Source organism: Folsomia candida, unplaced genomic scaffold, assembly GCF_002217175.1.
Source record: "Folsomia candida strain VU population unplaced genomic scaffold, ASM221717v1 Fcan01_Sc004, whole genome shotgun sequence".
NCBI classification, from domain to species: domain Eukaryota; kingdom Metazoa; phylum Arthropoda; class Collembola; order Entomobryomorpha; family Isotomidae; genus Folsomia; species Folsomia candida.
Window position 1 is genome coordinate 9,580,807 of NW_019091196.1, and position 20,670 is coordinate 9,601,476.

General features: G+C 40.9%; 4 protein-coding genes and 1 long non-coding RNA gene across 7 annotated transcripts; 1 reads left to right on the plus strand and 4 right to left on the minus strand.

The window, feature by feature from the left end:
- Nucleotides 1-25: 25 nt before the first annotated feature.
- LOC118435390 lies at nt 26-3,079 on the minus strand. The gene is made up of 7 exons (XM_035851399.1): nt 2,862-3,079; nt 1,821-2,169; nt 1,404-1,760; nt 893-1,329; nt 604-827; nt 297-358; nt 26-234 (listed from the first exon to the last, which is right to left on the minus strand). The coding sequence occupies exons 1-7, from the start codon at nt 3,077-3,079 to the stop codon at nt 124-126; spliced, it is 1,758 nt and encodes a 585-aa protein (XP_035707292.1). The 3' UTR covers nt 26-123.
- A 1,912-nt stretch (nt 3,080-4,991) lies between these two features.
- On the minus strand, nt 4,992-5,841 carry LOC110849226. Its single transcript, XM_022096610.2, has 2 exons — nt 5,682-5,841; nt 4,992-5,626 (listed from the first exon to the last, which is right to left on the minus strand). Exons 1-2 carry the CDS (start codon nt 5,781-5,783, stop codon nt 5,330-5,332), a joined length of 399 nt encoding a protein of 132 aa, XP_021952302.1. The 5' UTR covers nt 5,784-5,841; the 3' UTR covers nt 4,992-5,329.
- A 319-nt stretch (nt 5,842-6,160) lies between these two features.
- Nucleotides 6,161-7,157, minus strand: LOC118435391. The gene is made up of 5 exons (XM_035851400.1): nt 7,152-7,157; nt 6,954-7,087; nt 6,773-6,786; nt 6,590-6,693; nt 6,161-6,523 (listed from the first exon to the last, which is right to left on the minus strand). Exons 1-5 carry the CDS (start codon nt 7,155-7,157, stop codon nt 6,251-6,253), a joined length of 531 nt encoding a protein of 176 aa, XP_035707293.1. The 3' UTR covers nt 6,161-6,250.
- A 410-nt stretch (nt 7,158-7,567) lies between these two features.
- On the minus strand, nt 7,568-8,932 carry LOC118435342. Of its 2 annotated transcripts, none has more exons than XM_035851296.1 (3): nt 8,718-8,932; nt 7,995-8,618; nt 7,568-7,920 (listed from the first exon to the last, which is right to left on the minus strand). In XM_035851296.1, exons 1-3 carry the CDS (start codon nt 8,791-8,793, stop codon nt 7,811-7,813), a joined length of 810 nt encoding a protein of 269 aa, XP_035707189.1. In that variant the 5' UTR covers nt 8,794-8,932; the 3' UTR covers nt 7,568-7,810. The 2 variants fall into 2 exon arrangements, with proteins under 2 accessions (XP_035707189.1, XP_035707187.1); XM_035851294.1 differs by having other exon boundaries at nt 7,568-7,935.
- A 3,635-nt stretch (nt 8,933-12,567) lies between these two features.
- LOC118435343 lies at nt 12,568-18,005 on the plus strand. Of its 2 annotated transcripts, none has more exons than XR_004834719.1 (4): nt 12,568-12,877; nt 12,966-13,029; nt 13,128-13,372; nt 15,559-18,005. It is a non-coding gene; the product is annotated as an uncharacterized LOC118435343 (long non-coding RNA). The 2 variants fall into 2 exon arrangements; XR_004834718.1 differs by having other exon boundaries at nt 13,128-13,314.
- The last annotated feature ends 2,665 nt before the right edge of the window (nt 18,006-20,670 follow it).

The following is a 20,670-nucleotide window of genomic DNA, read 5'->3' on the forward strand; positions in this document are numbered from 1 at the left end:
ATGGTATTCGCTTGAGTCATTGTTAATCGGACTGTATCCTCAAACATGCTAGATCTGTGTGTGGCGTTTAATCAACTATTTAGGTTAATTACTTATTAATAAGAAAAATTAAATTTCTGCATCCTACCTATTTTTCAATCGTGACATAATTTTTTCCAATTTGCTTTTTGCTCCAAACAGATCCGGATTCGTATTAATTGATAACCAGTCGACCCGATTTTTATTGAGTGACATCTGAAATATTTACCAAACAATTAATTTTCAGTAGCAAATAAATTGCAATTGTAGATAATTACCTTCATGGTTCTGATGTCTTTGCTGAAAATAGTGTGATAGTGCTTCAACGCCATCGTTATCACTTCAAATAGAAAAAATAGTTATAAGCGTAGGGCCATTGGAGCAAAGAGGACTGAGGAGTGGGGATCAAACTACGCGATGGACAAAATTTCGTGCGAGGTTAACGGTTGACCACGTACGAAAATTATGGTAATTAAACAGTAATGAAATATTGTTTACGTATTTGAGGCCCACAGGACCCCGTCAGTTGTACATTACATATACAAACACTAAATAAAATCAAGGAATCATAAAATAAAAGATCACTTGAGCTAATAGTGTCGTTATAGGTCCAAGTTTCCTCCTCGTACTCGTCAATGACTGGACGCCCTTCACTCTGATACTCGAAACCAGTCTGGTGAAAGTCTCCACTTCCGGCAGTACCCAGCGCAATCCGCATTCTCGACTTTGACAGAGGAAGAATTTTATTCCCGTGAATCTGACTCAATCTTTTTTTCTTCCGCCCGGTCGGATTTCTTTCAATGTGCCACCTAACAAATACAAATATTATACGGAGTAATTTTATGCAGTAGATTATATAAATGAAGCTATTTACTTATCTACGGCATCCCGAAGGAGACGATTCCTTATCACGAGCTGTTCACATTCCATGACAAAGACTGCTTCCGGAAGGATATTTCTCTTCACGAGGTACGCAATGTCTTCATCCGTGTTAGGGAATCCAACCATGATGAAGCCGACCTGGTTAAATGGGGCTTCTTTAAAGAGGGGAAGAACATACTCGTCCAGGACGATGTCGGGGAGTTGGATCCCATTTTCGAGAAAGGCTTGAGCGTAGGTTTCAATTTTCGTCAATTTTTTCCACTTCCTCTCCGTCAATCTTTCTGTGCGTTCGACACTTCCGATGGGAACGGTTTTGAGGTCAGCAGCCTCTAAAAGTCCAAGACTTCGAAGAGCAGCCTCGTTGATTTTGAGCTCTTCGGATTTAGTCTCGTCAAGGACTGGGTGCAACGTAAGCTTTGAGTCGCGTGTCTAATAATTGATCATTTATGGCGAGGTTAGCATGCTTAATTATTCCTATACTTAATTATTCCTAATTAACATACAATTTTACGAGCGATGTCGTCGTCTTCGTCATCATCGTCTAATTCCTGGCCTTCTACTTTTGCTACCTCCTCCTCCTCCTCGTCATATTCGGTGTCTTCTTCAACCTCCTCTTCCTGCTCGCTGATCACTTCTCCATCCTCATTCATCACTTCGGTCGTATTCTTGTTCTTTCTTTTGATGATATCGTCTCCAGACTTGCATTTTGAGATGAGCTTCTCACTCTCGTACCGAGTCACAATGTCGCCCGTCTTGTTGGGGCCGACTTCCCGTCCCAATCTGGCTTTCGTCAACTCATGCAGCCTTTGTCGGAAGTTTATGTAGCAAATGTTGTACTGCTTGGCGAGTTGGAGGCCAACCTGAAAATATAATAATTAAATTATGCATGTCTAGAAAAGGTGTCCATTGATTTAACTCACAGCTTCTTGACCACAACCGGGCGACCCCGTAATGCAAATCCGTGGTGGGGGCGGAGAATGTGGCTCCCCTTCTGACAAATAGTTCATCGGGTTGTTCAGAAACTTTTGTAGCGTTACCTCATCCGCACAATAGTAGAGGCGATATCGATACTTGGCTGCAAATTGGGGTGACCCTTTCCGGAGGAGATTTTCTTCCACGAAGGTAACGGGACAATAGTACTTTGTATCTCCGAAGCATCTCTCGCCATCCATTTTCTTGAGGAGGTTGTTGTACTGGTCAGGTTTGTTTTCCAGGGAGGTGAGAATATCGCCAAAGTCTTGATCCTCTCCCATTTCTTCTTCGACTGATCTGTCAAAAATTTACATAAATATGAAAATTATAATGAATTAACAGTGCTTAATTCTAACAAGGGACACTCACGACCTGTCGTTTGAGTCCAGAGTGCCCACTATGTTTTTTAGAATCTACTAGGACCCCAGATGAAGGATCCATTCATATTTCCGTGTAAAACTCATATTTGGCGCCATGGCGTGGCGCCAAACTTAAAAATTTGCATTTTCGACCAACTTCAAACCCTCATAACTTTTGCAGTTTATGTCGGATTTTCAAAATTTTATGCTTAAAATGATCACAAAAGTCGAAATTTTTGAGAAAAAAATAAAAATAAAAAATTTCTAATTTTTGCAATATTTTTAGGATTTTTTCGACGAACCCCCATTTCGAAGAAAATTGCGAAATTTTGCGAAAAGTTAAAAGCGATAATTTTAGAAAAAATTTCATGGAATAAGAAAGTTGGACTCCTTGTCATGATTTTTGCCAAAAATTTTGAAAATCCGTCCAGGATTTCAAAAGTTATGGCGGTTTCAAAAATAAAAACATTCAATTTTGGCGAATTTGGCGCCACGCTACGTCGCCAAATATGAGTTTTACACGGAAATATGAATGAATCCTTCATCTGGGGTCCTAGTAGATTCTAAAAAACATGGTGGGTACCCTGGACTCAAACGACAGGTCGTGAGTGTCCCTTGTAAGTCAGATACTTTTCCTCATCTGAATCCTCATCCTCACTGTTTTCGGAATCTTTGTCATCCTTATCATCCGAGCTCCTCTTCTTATTTCGGAATCTTGCCCAGTTTGGGATACCCATGGGGTTGTTGTCATTATCGAGATCTTCCCATTTCATCAGTGCCTCCAAAATTGCTTGGTCCTCTTCTCGTAACTCTGTGTCGTAAATTCGAGTCGCGGTATGCCATGTCATATTGGTTCGAGAGGGGGCGGCTTCTCCAAGGATGCCATCCTCCCCGGCGATGGAGCATGCTTCAGCGATACGTCCACCTTCGTAAATTTCCTCAAAATCTTCACCCTCCTCTTCTTCGTCATCGATAGGATTTTTCGGTGGTGGAAGAATTTGAACGGGGATAGGGACATTGGACACGCCGCAACAACTCTCCAAAAATTCGTAAGATCTCTGAGATACATAATTTATGAGTAAAACTTTGCAAGATCATGCGGTTGGTCATGTGGAATGATTATGAAAAACCTTCAAAATGACGGATGGTGCCCAGTACGCGTCCAATTCTAAGACTTTCCTCTTGTCAAACCTTTCCACATAAGATTGCATGGCGGATAATTTGTTTCTGAACAGTTCCAAGTCGTCATTTACAAAAATGGGATTGTCCTCGGTGCGGGTGATGAGTCTGAATATAACGTTTGGAGGGAGAGGAAGAAAGTCTCGACTGCCATCCATCGGATCATCATCCTCGGGTTGGTCAGGGTCGATGATTTTGTCGTTCTTCTCCTTGGTTGGACCCACGTACAAATCTACGCTGGCAACTTCACTGAAATCTGTTGCGTTGCCCACGTCAGAGGAAGCGACTGACATTGGGGGGACATTCTTATTTCGGTCAACGCTAGGAAATACATTCTTATCTGCGTTGAATTTTGAGTAGTGGACACGACCGTAAATGATGGATGTTTCTGGATCAAGTTTTTGCTCAATTCGTCTCTTGTACAGATCTGCGTCTTGCATCTAGATTACATTTTAAAGTATTCAAAATGCTATGCCTTTTTTGCATGTGGCAAAAAATCTACGCACATTCATTATCAAAACGTATTGTGGTGGAAGTGCCAAAGTTTCCAAAATTTCAATCTGCTCGTCAATACTGACTTCATCGGAAGTAGTCATTGGAAATCCGGCCATTACGTAGCCTCTGAAACCCAAACGAATGATCTTTTCATGCATATATATATTACATAATAATATTTAGTTAGATTTTGTGTTCGGATTATTACACGTGCAAAACATCCAGTTCTGCAATCCTAGCTTGGATCAACTGCGTTACAACTTTGTCCCCAATCGTGCCACCAGCTTCCAATATTTCGTTCACTTTCACACCAGGTAGTTTATCTTGGTAATATTCCAGGACTTCTTTGGCTAATGATTAATACAAGATGCAAAACTTAATCATAAATGTTATGTAAAGTTAGCAAAATTTAATAAGTCCTACGGCCAATGAAAACAGTGCTCAATTTTTCAGCAAGTTTTCTTCCCAGCGTTGCCTTTCCAATCCCAGGTTTCTAAATAAATGTCCTTCCAATTAAGTAAAATCACTACAGAATGAATCGCACTTATCTCACCCCCAGAATTATGTATGACTTTGGATGTGCCGTATAACAAGAGGCATCGACAAAATCGTCGTCAAAATAATTTTGCTCTGTCGGAATGAAAGCATTGGCCAAGTAGGAGAATAGGTTGCGTTCAACATAAAATCGGCTCCCCATTTCGACAGCATTCCGTCCGATTGGCGTGTAGCGAAGACGTTTCTGATCATTGCCGACGACTTCGTTCATGGCGTCTGTCCGATAATAGTAGTCGGGAGGTGGCAGAGGGCCAAATTGATCTTCATCAATTTCCGCCACGTGGGACTTGGTTGATGTGGTGGTTGGTTTCTTCCCTGCATTCTTGGAAATTCGCTGCAATCTCTCCTGCTTTAAAATTTCGACAAGGGACGATCTCCGCTTTTCAGAAGCATTAGCATTTATCTCGCTGGTAGCATCGACAGGGCTTGGGGGCGTGGGAGACTCTTCCATTTTAGTGACAACTAATAATTGATTGAGTTAAGAAGTGCAAATGGTAGTATCATTGAGTTTTTTGAGGATATGAAGCTATCTTTTGGATAAAATATTTATTCATAATTTCATTACATTCATGGCATTTTAACAGCGTTGTCCTGCCTCCCCTGCTCTAAATATCTTCTAAATGATCAGAAAGCGGTGTCGAAAAATAATGTCGGTGCGTTTATACTTTTCGGATCCCATGATTTTATTATGATCCAAAGCACTATTGAGTATTACAAAATTGAATTAAATTGTATCTGCATATTTGTAGTACATACAAAATACAGTTGAAACAAACCTCACAAGACATGCGTTAGTATTACTTTACGCGATTTATTAAGTATCTCCTAAAAAATCAATCATGGTAAAAAATTAAATAATCGCTACAAGTTTATTTGGCAAAGTCCACATTTAACTTTTTCTTTGGAAGAGTGGACGAGAAATGTGGATAATGGGAGGAAGACGCAACTCTGCAACTCTGACACCTCCCCCTCCTCGGTGGCATGCTCAGCGTGGAGTAGTGAACCGGTATCCAAATTGGTTGTGGGGGCAGAGGCGATTCGTCCTTGGGTGGGAGTGCTACAAATGTGCTGTACGGATGATGTGGAGAGTTTGGAGCAAACAGACTATCGCCGTGTTCTGGATCTCCGACACTTGACCTTTTCGACAGGGTGCGAAGACGACAGATCTACAAACCCAGGATATGATTATTTACTATTACACGTTACGCGTATTACGCTTACCATGTGGAGAAGGACGACGAAAAGTAGAAGCAATAATGCCCCATTTCCAACAATCGCCCACTCCAAGGGACCCAATTCTGCCATTTTTTCTCTCGGATCCATGACTGGCGATGGTCTGGTCTGGTCGAACTTTGTTTAGAGAGTGAGATGCCATCATAACTGAAAACTGTGTATTGCACAACCCTCTCTCTCAAGGGTTATCACCAGCACATAGCTTAAATATTGTTATGATAGGTACATTTGTATCATGTATCATGAATATGAGAACTGGATCATCAATTAAAAGTGTTCCAAGGGCGACTTTATTTAAATAAGGGCTTAAACCGCACTAATAATAAGTAGTCATGCTCATCTTTACACGCAATTTGATGCAAATATTAAGACAAGTTGAATGATAATACAACTTTCGCAGTCAGTGAGCTTTACTCGACTAAAATTATCATAACAATGTTGCTTAAAACAGGATTGAGAGAATGGATTGAAATAAATATGTATCGTGTGAAGTGGTCACACGCTCTGTAAAAGTGAACAACTCCCATCACTACCGCAGGGCTACATAGCTTCTCACACTAACGGTGAGGGCTACGACCAGCCTTGACATCCTCGCATTCATCCACGCTAGCACTTTGCGCTTTGAACCCAACCTTCGCCCCTAGAGTGATACTCTCAACCGTTTGACACGTCTCGGAAACTATGGGTCTGTGAGTAACTTTGTCCGACTCCGGGTCCACCTTGATAGCACAAACGAAGGGTTCGACACATTCGAAAAAGTCTGGCACACTGATATTCACTCCGGGGAAAAAACCACTCTTGACACGAACAAAATTGCATAATTCACCTTCCTGAAATCATATGGGTTCATTTTATCATTTACATATGCAAATTTTATTCCCAGTAAGAAATTGTACCTTCACACGACAGCGACGCTTACGTTTCATGTGACTTTTCTTCTCATCGTTATCCGGATGGTCAGCAGGATCGAATTGTAAGACGGGCGTGAATCTGTCCCCGTCTGAAATTAATTTTCATTTAGCAAAAATATTTCATGTGTTTGAAATAAAAATGAAAATACTGTTTTGGAAATTGTTTACCTGCGCATTCGCATCTACCATTGATGCAGTCGAGATACTTTAATTGGAATTAAACTGAATGAATAATTTGTGACAGGTTTATTACTTATAGTTAGCATTATTACTTGGTTATAAGAATACCTGGAAGAAATTGCAGATTTGTTTGTGCCACTGAGTCGAATGGGAGAAAGATGTTTCTAACCTGCCAGAAAAAATGTGCTTTTCGCCGCTCCACACCCAAGCGTGTTGTAGTTTTTCATCGCAAGTCCCATTCCAGTCGATGAGTCGATGCTTATTCGCTAGTGCAAATTGGGTCAGATATTCCAACTTGTTTTCCTATTCAAATTATTACGATATGATTTAATAGTTATTATGATATACATTAAAGTGAAGTACAAACCAACATTGTCAAAAGTGTTGAGGTCAGGGCTTGTACGGTTTTGGCGATAATGGGTCACCTTACGAGCTTGTTGAGAATGTAGTGACAGCAAGTTTAGTAGTAGGATGAAAGTTACGATGTTCAGGACCAATAAGGTCATCATCATTAAATATATTCACAATTTGTAATAATTTCACGCGTGAATAAAATCCTCTTTGATTTTTGAAATTAATGGGTAACATTGACTTTAGAATACTTTCGCTAAAGATCGAGTGAAATCAGTGATGCGTTCAAGGAGAGCACGATTTTTTGACTTTTAGTATCCAGGTAACGTTAGTCCCCCCTCAGGAGGAGGGGACCTCTACCGTTCACCACCAGATTTTGATACCCTTTGGACATGTTGTAGTCCTTATGAGCCTACTAAATAAAACCCCATTTGCGCCTGCCACACGACTTGAAGGGACGAAAATAAAATAATCCATTGAAAAAAAAATCTTGATCTTGATGCGAGAGTACTGTGATGGACACTTCAATCATGTGACATAACAAAATTTTTAAATCAGCAGTATTTTACCTGCTTTCAAGTACATAGTTCTCTTTATTCAATCATTTTTCATTAACTTGTCAATTTTTGAGCTTCTGGATAATATGTATCGAAATCTAATGCATTAGTACATCATTTACATTTTTCGCATCACATCAAAATCTCCCGACCCTGTTTCAACTTTTTTCTCTTCTTGTGCCTTAGTGAAACCGATTTGTGGCTTCATATCCTCTGCAACTCGAAGCACTAGAGAATGAAATACTAGGAATATTATAGAGACGTATGTAAAATCAGACAAAACTGCGACAAATTGTACTTACTGCATTTTTCCTCCTCTGTTAACGTGCCAAACAAGAACTTTGTTTTTCCAAGCATCCTTTCATCCGGAACTCCGCCATAGCTCGTGAGACTGAAAGAGGCAGCATGCAAGTTTCTGACAATATCATAATCCTCGTCGAATATTAGGCTTTCTCCGGTCACATTTTCCCCAGCCTCCTTTTTCCGTCGTTGAGACTGGATGTACTCTCCGATCTCTGGTTCAGTTTCGGAACAGGAGTCTTCAAAGTAATCTTCAGTAGGGTCAGAATTTTCTGCATCGTCACATTCGTCTTGTGATGGCATTTCACTGGGTTCCTTCTGCTTCAATTCCAAGTTATGGTTGCGGAACAAGGTTTCCGAAAATTGGGGGTGTTCCCAGAGAAGGAAGGCGTCTTCAATCAGAGGTTCCCCACTTGGATAGTTGCTTTCTACACGACAAAATGGGTCCAAAGTAAGTGGCACTGTGGGTGGAATCTGATAAAGTTTCAGTCGTCGTATGAAATCAGATTCGAAATTTCCAATCACATGCAACTCGTGGTTCTTTCCTTTCCAAGTATTGCACACGGGACGACCTTCATCATCATCGTCGGATATATCAGAGTTAGAGCTGTTTCCATCGGAGAGTGCTGTCGTGAGTATAAAATTGTGTAAAACGTACGATATACATATGTACATATATGTGATGTGGTTGCATTGCATTTTTCTTTACGACTGTGATGTGGTACCTTTAGCATTCAGATGTACTACGACCTCATAGGACTTTTTACTCAGTTCTTCAGCAGAGTCGTTGGTGTCCATCATGATGTATTTATATGGCGTACAGGGTTTCAGGAGGAATAGGATTGCAGATAAGCAGGACTACTACAGTTTGGTCATTTGAATTAGAGACTCTTTTGGTAATTTTTCAAATTTTCTGGTAACTACGAAAAATATTTAAAAAATCTAAAAAGAGCTGTTCACAAATTGTATGCCAATTAAAAAATACAATTGTTATCAAATAATTCATTGCATAAGTCTACGAACGGCTCTTCGCGATTTTTAATTTTAATGTTGCTTTTATTTACAGAGTCTTTTGTTAACAATGATTAATAAGTACGCATGGAAAACTCATAAATAAAAAAATTCGCTGAGTTTCTTTCCGGTAGGAAGGGTACCCAGAATTGAGGCGACGTTTCCTCGTTGTAGAGTAATGCTTAAACGTTGTAATAAATAACTTGTGGCTCGTATTTCTCCTGTAATTGTTGTGATTCGTTGTCCAATATGTTGAATTAGTTTAATTCCATCTTCACCCCAAACTCCAATTGTTTCAGCAGCCACCGGGATGAAAATGAAACGATCCTCTAAGAAAGAGTATAGTGTCTTCTTCTTTTTCTCAGCTAACACGGCCGCAGCCCCAGGATGACCGGACGTGGAGGAGAGGTACGATGGGGCAAAGGTATCGACGCACGTGAAGTCCCAGACTAAAGCTTTTCCCCTTGACCATGGAATAAGTGTCATCCCATCAGCTCGTTTTCCGTCAGTTCGGCAGCATCCCACTGGCTCTCTTATTGAGGGGACTTCTGCGGTACGAAGGGCACGGGAAATGACATCATTTGCGGCACTGTGTCTTGACCACCGCCCAGCGCTCTTTCTGCACGATAGACCATGATAACCACTTGAGGATACTTCGGCTCCACAGATACATTTATGTGGTTGGCAAATTGCACAGCCGAGTCTGAGTGCGATGGCCACACGAAATTCTTCGTTAGAGAGGTGGTTTCCAAGTTGTGGTGCAGGGATTGCGTTCAGCCAGGCTCCGACGTATGGTCTGTCTAGAGCAAGTAGACGAGCTTTATCTTGCGGTGTGCTGGTGTTATCAAGAAGTGTCTTCTGGCGATGTTCGATTAAAGGAGCCTCCCAAATAGCTTGTTTTCCTCGCAATTCGGGTAGTGGTAGTTGGCGATAATCTGCGGACCAGAGCTCTTCACCTTCTGATATGGCGTCATCTTGGTCACGTATGTAGTCCGGAAGGAGGGACTCGAGATGTGGCAAACAGCTATGAGCGGACGCAAGAAAGCACGGAATCGCCGTGCTCACAGCATGTCTGGTTCCCAAACCTCCCTTACTGACTGGAAGAGACGACTGTATCCACGACTCTGGGGATAGAAAACAGTTAGTGATTCCTTCCAAGACCAACTTGAGGGTGTTATCGTAAGCCAAAAGAGAGGCATGATTTCGCCAAGACGGTGCACATCGTAGGAAGTAAATTAGTCGCGGAATTGATATGGAGGCTCGTAACAAGAAGAAAGCACTATGGGCGGAAAGTTGAAGGAGGCGGATCCCAAATGCTGCTAGCTGGGAAATCTTCGACTCCATGACTCTCTCTATCGCTTCGTCGGTGAGAGGGGCACCCAGCAATGTAGCTACTTCTGGGGAAATAATTTTGATGCCAGGGGATGCTTTGTGGAATTCGTCATATATGGCGTCGTGGGTATCGGGATTGCCTCCAAAAACTCCAACTTCACATTTCTCATAGTTGAGATGGAGTCCCACGTCTTCGCCCATTGTTCTTATGGTGTCAAATGCATGTAGAACTTTCTCCGGGATGTCGGCGATTGTCGCGTCATCCAGATACCAGACATTGAATTCTGTCGTCACGGCTTCGATTATGGGTTGGATTACGAGGGAATACAGACCTGGACCAAGTGGGTCACCTTGTTGGACGCCGAGAAGGGAGGGGATGAGTATGTTCCCATAAAAAAGACTTGATGGATGTGCGTAAGCTTGATTGATAAAGGAGTAGATGGATGGAATTCTTTGCTTGATAATATGAAGAAGGGAATCGCGTCGTATTTCATTAAACGCGTTCCGGAGGTCTAATTTCAAAAAGGCTTTTGCAGTGTCGTGGGCGTGGCTCCAGTATCGACGTGCTGCATGAGCTCCAATTTCGGCTCCTCCTTTTATGCCGACACCAAGTTGATGGGGAGAAAAGTAGTCTACCAATTGCGGTGTAATGCGAGTGACCACGATTTTCGAAACAAGTCGACGCCATGTATTCCCAACAGCGATCGGTCTAATTCCTCCAGATTTCTTGTTGAGGGCGGTGAGCGAGGCTCCAAACAGTGTGGGGCAAACAACATCTGGGACCTTACCACAGAGGACGACATCTGCAAAGCTACAAATTGTTTTCACTAGCTTCATCCCTGTGTCACCCGTAGATATCCCCACGAGGTCTTTTAAAATTTGAGGACGAAGTCCGTCTAAACCTCCGGCCGACCCTGGTGGGAACGATGAAATTGTGGCTAGAATTTCCTCTTCGGTTGCTTCTGCTGGGTGTTCATCCACGTCAGGCATAACTGGAAAATTCAATGGTTCGGGATGTGGAGGATGTTTGTCGAGTAAGGAGTCAATCGTGCTTTGATTATATGGAGCGACTGTGTCATCTGAGCATAAGAGACGGATGGCCCCTCGGATATCTCCGTCAGAAAGTTTTGCTTCCACTTTCTTTGAAATCATTTGTTGGGATTGCTGAGGTTTATGTATTGATGGACTTGGTTGTCGACCAGTGGGGATGGTGGTTGTGGGGTCGGTCTTCCATTTTGAAACTCTCATTTTGACCCACGATGTCAAGTTTGTCACTTTCTCAGATTTAGCTGGAACGGTGAGGACAGCATAAGGGAAGGTGAAGAGTTTGTTCCAACTTTCTGCATCATTTTTATTAATAACTTCTTCTAAAATGTTGGTAAGAGCTTCTGCGACAGATATTCGTGCCCCCTTTGGTACTGGCCGTAATGTTGGTACGGTCCCCTTGAGCTTTGAGAACACGAAGCCCAAATCTTCATGATTTTGACGGGGTGGTTGTGAAGCGTCTGTCCAGCGAATCCCCTTATATGCGCTGTTTGTGGTTCCCCGAGCTCCTGGGCGACATGTAGTCGTCTGAGGAAAGAGTTTGAAAATATACTTCCCAAGAGTGGAAATGGCGACTCGTCCTTCTCCTTTTATTTCTACATGTTGAGTGTAGCGGAGTGAGACCTCGGCCTTGGCGATTTTGGATTCTGGATCCTCGACTAAATTTTCTTGGAGCCAAAGGCGTGCGGCGATAATGATGTCCTTTTTACTTATTCGGGTAGGATTGCTTGTTTCCGCTTGAACCGGATGATTAGTGGGGTCATCATTAGCTGTAGATGAAAGTTGTGAAGAGGTTGAGTTGAGAGAGATGCAAACTAGACAAATCCATTCTTCTTCAGGAATGACAACAACGCCTACACATTTTGAGTGAAACCATGATGTGCATTGTTCACAGAATATCCAGTTATCATCTTCAGTATCACTCGGTCCAGGGCAGGTAAGAATGGGACAGTGGAGGTCATTTGCCATTTTCACTTGTTATATGTTTAGAGAATATGGATTATTATCTTCCGCGTTCAAATCATCTTCCGCGGCCACTGACCTTCGAGATGTTTAGATGGTGTACAGTCGTATGTAATGACAAGGAAGCAGTGCTGCATAATACCAGAATAAATTACGCAAATAAAAATCAATGCGAATTATTACTTGCAGACGTATTGTTAGTTCGTCCGTCCGTAAACACGATAGTAAAAACGGCTGAACCGTCTCACCATTGAGTTTATTATGAAGGAGAGTGATCGTATTTATACACACATGTTAAATACACTCAATGTTAAAGTAAGTTACAGAAAGGTAAATTCCCTTACGAGACAACTGTGTAATAATATTTAGTATGTAATATGTATATGTATGTACGTATCATCACCGAGGACGCCAACTTCTGCTCAATAAACTACTCCGTCTTTTTACTTTGACACAATCACATGGATTTTTAGTCTCCGATTCTAAATACTAAATATTTTTTATAAATAATTTTAAGAAAAACTCCCTGTTTCAGGTAAATTTTACTGTATTTAGTAGCGACGTATTATTATTATACATTATTGCATTGTCATGATTAGAATTTAATTCATATATACTTTTAGGGATGAACTTGAACTATTTTATCTAGTAGAGATCTTCGTTTATCAAATTTACCAATTTGTAAAGGTATCAAGTCATTTTATATATTTTACAATAATTTTACAATAACTTTACAATAATTTAATTTTAATTTTTTACTATTTTTTCACATTGTATGTATGCAGCCTGATGAAAGATTATGAAACCGGTCGCCACTGCAAATTTACTCCAATAAACAAATCTTTCCATTAGTTTGAAGTGCTTTATTTCATTCAACAAGTTGAAATTTTTACCGTGTACATCTTGGACAAAGTTAGGAAGCGGGTTCGAATATGGGCGAAATCGGTCAAGTGGTGGACCGGTTGGGGTCATGTGAGTATTTGGGATCAAATTTCGAAATTGTCGTAGAAAGCTGAAATTTTGTACAGAGGTAGCTAATTTTTTACATAATTAATTGGCACTGTGTCCCTTCCCATGATGTCGCAATCGAAAAACTGACCTCAGATTCGAAATCAGCGACCAAAAAACTATAAGAATCTACATTTACCCAACCTCAACAACGTTGAAATAATTAATTATTAATGATGAATTATTTGTAACAATTGTAAACACGGAACATGTGAGGCCGCTTATCTCAGGTGATATTAATATACATAGGCTATTAATAGCACCCAGTATGACTGGGTGCTATAGTCTATGTTAATACATAGGCTATAGTACTGGGTGCTATTTATAGCAGAACTTTCACCGGGTGCTATTTATAGCAAAACTTTCACCGCCCTCCAGAGGGTATAAAAGGAGCTGCACCAGAAATTTTTGTCAGTCTGTCATACGTATCCCTGGGTGAGCTCCCCATTGCAGCTGCGCCCCTGGACCGCCCTGCCTCTCTGGGGAGTCGGGTCCACCCGTGGTTTGTCCCACAGCCCCGACTCTCTTCCCGTTGGAGGGGTGGTCCGGGGGAGCAACGCTGCAAGGGGAGAGCCTTACGGGAAGGTCCCCCCTCCAATGCTCCTCCCACCAAGCAGGCTCACCGGGTGGGGAGCCGGCGGGGCTTGCCAAAAGTGCGGGTGGCGCTTGGCAAGTGAGAGGGGCTCTCTACCTCCAACCCTTGGGTGACCGGGCTCTTTAGCTTGCACTCCCCTTGGGGCCGGCCGGGTTCCCGAGTTCGAAGCCTTAATGGGGGCCGATTTACGGGTGCGCTCCCACCTCGTAAGGCGAGGGTCAGACGGGCCCCCTAGGGGAACGGGGTTGCAGAGGCGGCGACGTGGGCAGGGCTTTCCCGGCCGGTGGAGGTAGACCCCCGCGGACGCATCCGCCACCATCTTGCTTTCGCCAAATTTCGTCGCCATGCCATAATTTCGCCATTTCTCGTCCGATTTGCATGAAATTTCGACAGAGACTTCTTTTTGGTGTTATCGACATGTCGCAAGGTCACACTCATCGCCACTACCCTGTTTTCGCCAAATTTCGTCGCCATGCCATAATTTCGCCATTTCTCGGCCGATTTCCATCAAACTTCGACAGAGACTTCTTTTTGGTGTTATCGACATGTCGCAAGGTCACACTCATCGCCACTACCCTGTTTTCGCCAAATTTCGTCGCCATGCCATAATTTCGCCATTTCTCGGCCGATTTGCATGAAATTGAGCACAATGCTTCTTATTGGTGTTGTCGACATGACACAAGGTCACACTCATCGCCACCACCTGGTTTTCGCCAAATTTCGTCGCCATTCCATAACTTCGCCATTTTTCGTCCGATTTCCATCAAACTTCGACAGAGACTTCTTTTTGGTGTTATCGACATGTCGCAAGGTCACACTCATCGCCACCTCCTTGTTTTCGCCAAATTCCGTCGCCATGCCATAATTTCGCCATTTCTCGGCCGATTTGCATGAAATTGAGCACAATGCTTCTTATTGGTGTTGTCGACATGTCTCAAGGTCCCATTCATGAAGTCTATCCTTCAGACAAGCAACGTCAACCGGTGCACAACCGGCAATGTTGTGCAGGTAAAGATCCATTGCCTCCTTAATCTGCCTTTGAATCACCACGGAAGTCTGATCCACCACGATGATTGAAAAATTGTCCGGGCTGTGCATATTGAGCAATTTGTACGAGTACTTCCTATTGATCATTAATGGACGATCCGGATAGCACCACTCGAGGCTGCCCAAATCCTTATCGAGCAACATTTCAGTAATCAGTCGTCGTTCCTAAATAAAGAAAGAAAAGAAATGGTGATGTTTAACTCCAGTTACAAACTGAAGAATTATTTTTTAGCATTATGATAAAGTGTTAAAGTTAAACTATCAAAGACAACTTGACCTTTTGACCCACCTACAGCGTATTATTTTCTTCCTTCCCTAACATATCAAGTTTTATGTTCCTTCAATTTTTTGTCGACAGGCTCGTAAAAACCCTTCGATAATCATTTTTTAATTAGAAAAGGCAGTTTTCTTATTTTCTTCCAGCAGTCTTTCAGTGAGGAGAAAAGACATTTTGGTCTTTTCTCCTCACTAACTTTGAGTGCAAGATTGCTTGACAATTTATCATAATACATCCATGATTAAGCAACCTTGACCAAGGACTTTATTCAAAAGTTCATTCTGTGCAGAGACTTCAGCAAGGATCTCATGCGAGAACCGGAGTTGTATGAAAATGATGGACCCTTTTGTTGGCTTGAGCTTTGTTCGCTGCTTTGAAAGAAGTGATCTCTCTGGAACTGAACGTACGACCAGAAACCTTTTACGGGAAGGGTGGATGTCACAACTGACGCTAGAGGTCGAATGCCGTACTACTTTTTGTATGCAGTTAGACTCATAGAATCTTCTATCTAGCGATATTTTGAAGTTACATGGAATGTAACACGATTGTTTATTTATACCACAAAAATTAAAATAAACGAGTAACCCTTGAGGTCCACAATACAGTCAAAAGTACGAGCGACAAGAAACATTTGAAATATAAGATATAAATATTACAAAATTATCATTGTTCGAAACTTGCAACTGCCCCTAAATTAGCGTGATTTGCCATATAAATTTTAAAACATCGAATCTACCACGATATGGAGGGCTATAAATACGACGAAGAGGGTGAGGAAATCTTGCAAAGAAATAATTAACTGTCGAGTCGTTTCTATTATTTGTTCGTGCTTTCCTCCGGAGGAAATTGGAGGGTGAGTGGTACGAAGTAACGAAGAGCTAAGCTTGGCCAGATTTAATGACCCAGAAGGGATTTCATATTGATCGAAATTGAGAGAGCAGAGTGAAAACTGGTTCAATTTACTACCAACTCAACGCATCCTTCTCTCCTACTTTTGTATGCACATCTCCACTCTCTCTAAATCTGAACAAATTGCAACAAGCTTGGATTTGAATGAATCACACGCAATAATAATTCAGTCCGTGTAGCTCTGTTTGATTTGTTTGGGAATATTTGGGATCTGTTACGGTCGTTTTAAACTCTGAGATAGAAATGCCTTCCAGGCTTGTACAAATATATTATGGGGTCGGAATCTCGGAATGAGTGATGTCTCAGTCCTGATTATGACAATTTATTTACAAGGGAAATTGACATCGTCATCGCTTAATGATTTATTAGAGGGTGAGCCATATTATGGGAACTTTATGTAAGTCTGTCCACGCTTGACGCTATAACTAACTTTGCAACGTATTAACTATTTAAACTTGGTTTTAACGAAGGTAAATGTAAGAATAACCTGTCGGGTACACCCCCGACGACCCATTAAATCTGCATATTTAAGGATAAGACGAATAAATTGCTGAAAATGAGTACTCGACGTCCGTGACTTTCTCTAGCGAGTTTCATGTCAAAGGTTGAAGTCGTCATCATCAGAATTCTGTGAACTGTTATCATCCTTACATTACATTTTGGGAGGTTTTATTTCCCCTGCGTGTGTGGGGGATGCATACGATACGTACGTAAGGTCACTGAATAAAAGACGAAGAAACGAAACCCTGTATTTAGCCAACTGATAAGATATCGACTAATTAGGCGCATAAATCTCAAGTAGCATATATTTCTTAATCGAAACAAAAGTATGAAAATTCCAGCAGACCCCAAATGAACCAAGACTTGAACTTGGTAAATGCCTGCCAACTCCAAATTAGTCCTGTAATCACCGAATCTTTAAAAAAGTTTGAGATACGTACAACATAAAAACCACACACGACCAACCCTCTTGTTCTTCTGTGAAACCTCTTTAATTTCAAGTTGGAAAATTAATTAAGGTAAAGTAACAAAAAAACTCATCAAGTCATAGAAGCAAGTAAGGCAGCGAAACGGGTTGAAAGTCAAAATCTTTCTCTTTTTTACGAAAAAAAACAGTAAAGCTAAATCAGTAAGGTATCAGCAGCATCTTGTTTAAAAACTTTCAATACATTGCTCTTTAAAAGTTTGTGCAGGGCACAAAGAAAGCTTTATTCATTGCACCATAGAACGGATTTAATGAAAGGGAAAGCCATATGGTCCATTAGAAATTAGTGTTTAGATTAGAAAGATGATGGAAAGAAATGCTTTCATTTGGAAGGAAAATTGAGACAGGGGTTTGGTTTGGTGCATTTGCTGCCTTTCTTTTTCTCTAATATGTACGAGGGCACACAATAAAAGTGCACAAATCTCTGTCAAAATGGATTCGCTTTCATTTCACCGCTGCTCTTGTGACCCTGCAATCATTTAAGTAATGAATGGATCTAATAGGAAATGTTTTACTTTCTTTAATGAAACCACACTCGCTAGTTAATTATCGAAGCAGGTTAAAGTTTCAGGTAATTATTAAATGGTGAATTTAAAAATCTTCTTGTTCAGTTTGTATTGGCAGAAGCTATTGTATTTTGCATATATCTCACTATATGTAGAATAATTGTAAACTGTTTAAAAATAATTAAAATTAACTGAAACCAATGCAACTTCCTTAAAAAATTATGTCATTGCAAAAAGGTACTTGACCCTTGTTCACAAGTCGTCTGTGAATTCATCAAATTATGATTTTGTGTATTCAATTTTTGTTTTTTATAAAAAAACGAATGTTGTATTAATGCCAAAGAACGTTCAAAATATTTATTACCCTTAAGGTACACAGACTCAACATAATCACAATTTCATAACAAATTCCATGTCATTTTAATCTCAAGTTGAAACCCAACTTGTAATTATTGGTTTCCTATTGGATATCATCCGTATATTTACTATGCAATTGTGCCCAACTAATTGTAAAACCAGGTCCAGGTGGATTTTAAAAAAGGAGCAAGAAAGAAGTTCATACGAATATAATCAATAAAACTACACAGTGCATCAGCCTTAGGAGGGTCTTATGGGTGGTTGGGTGCATTCCGTCCGTACACCCAAACCTAACCGCAGTATTAACTCGCTAATAACATGAATTTGTGGTTGATACCTACCTCAACTACATGTAATTTCATTAGTGGGACACAAATACCCACTAGCAGCAGTATGGACTGGACGACTGTGAGATACATTTTTAAGAAATTGTTCCTAATTGAACTTAATAATGAGCAATCAGCAGCTATAAAATGGGAAGCCTTATGGCAATAAAATACAATCGACTTGACAGGAAACTCAAGTATATGGATCGATGTGGGTATAATTATTGTCCATCCATGTCAGACAGCGTATGGCAGACTTGATCTTACTGTCGACGCTTAAATAAACATGGGAGAATTTTTATCGTATGCATCCTAACGAAATTCGTCTTCATAATTTGGATCCCAAGAATACTTTCATTTTTTAGATTTGTGACCTGTCTTCACATCTTTTGTCACTTTTCGTGTCCCATCCCCCAAAAATGTCAGCAGGATTTCTCGTTTAGAATTATAACTTACGACACCTCGGGTACCTGTCACCGTCACCCCTGCTCGGACAGGACCTCTAATTTCGGAAACCTGACTCCTTCTTACGCTTAAAGCCATGGTCTTCTTATCCCTTCTGTATCTCATCTCCATTAAAATTGTAACTTTTTTGACTCACATCCCAAGCTGAGCGTAGTTTTCTCTAACTCTGCATGTGACAAAAAATCACACAAAAAAATCAGTTCCTTGGAAAATGCACAATTTTTTGTTCTCCCTTTTATTACATATGCACATAAAAAACTATACTTGGAGGTAAAGAAGAAAGGTAAAGTGACCCAAAGGTGGGAAGGCTTAATATGAGATCGGTCTCCAGAATTTAAATGTCAAGCGGGCCCAGAGAAACTGGTGGGTGTGCCAAGGTGGACATGATAAAAGCCTGAGAATAAAGGGAGACAGATGGGTGTATTGGAAATGGAAATGTGGGTACAAAGGACGGAATAATAAGAAAATGAAATGTGACTCTTGACGGCTGACCATGACCAGTGTCAACTAATCATGTACGTACGTACATCCAAATTGAGGCAGGTTGTTGGTCGGTGTTCTTTTTTCAATTTGAAATTTTACGAGTTTCTTAAGAATTTTGAAGAAAAAAGTAATTTTTCCCTTGCCCACCTGTAGAAATCTGTGAACAGGTCTTCTTTTGTCACTGGTGTGAATAAATATTTTTTCAGATAAAGGTTGACTTCTCCTTCACGCGCATTACATACGTATTATCATATCCAATTGAAGCATATGGAAATCCACTTACTCTGGAATAATGGGTCGCATTGTTGTGATTTGATAATAATGGATAATGGTCTTTCACCAAAATATGTATGCAGCTCGCGAGACTTGAGATCTAAAATTGTTGGAAATTTTTCAAAATGAAATATGACCAGGCTGACACGCTTAACTGGACAAAGCTATTTATAAATGTGGGTAGAATACGAATTCGACCCGATGTGACCTTTGAGTTGAGATTACCGTGTATTTATAACTACACAAAATTCCCCGTAATTGTTATTGAGGAACACTTTACTGGTGCAGCAATATCTTTAAAAGAGGTTACGCCTTTTCCCCGTTTTCACGCACTAACTCCAAGTTATTTATCGACTTAAACGTCCCCATATTGCGTGCCCCTAAATATTCGGTGCACCATATCTGAAAGTATTTGTAGCAACACATAATTATTAAGTAAGCTCTTCTCCTAATGCCAATTTTTAAATCGTGTCACTAGTACTTTTGAAATCCTTTTCATAATTTTAGTTTTTAACTCTAGGAAAAAATTTGTGGTCACATCCCATCGCGTGCAGTTAGAGTTAAAAGGGACAAGTATTTTCTCTAAACGGGGACCTCTTTTCGGAGCATCTTATCTTCCAAGGGTGCCATCACGCCATGCCATCCCAAGACTGGAAATGAGAACTTGTAAAAAATGGATCGTAGTAGAAGTAGTAGGACGACTCGACAAGGAGAAGAGGTAAATAAATGGTAAAAATAATGGGAGTTGGAAAAAGTCCACCCGTCCGTCCTCCTGGTTGCGTCATACGTATTTTCTTTGCGGACATATGGAGTCGAATGCTTTTGAAAGTGGGAGACCGACTGAAAATTAAATGCCAATCTCTCTCCAAAACATAATTGACAGTGGGTGAACCCTTGAAGAAGATGAGCCCTCTCTCTCCCATTTCATTATGGTTATTAATGCTCGTCCACTGCCAGGACGAGTACTGCGACCAGGGGAGAAATATTATGGAACGCAGGATTGCTTACCTACCCCATTCGTACCTTACTTACCTGTGTACCTGAACTTGCTCACGCCACGCACTTACTCTCTTTTTTGTTATAGCCTGTAATAAATG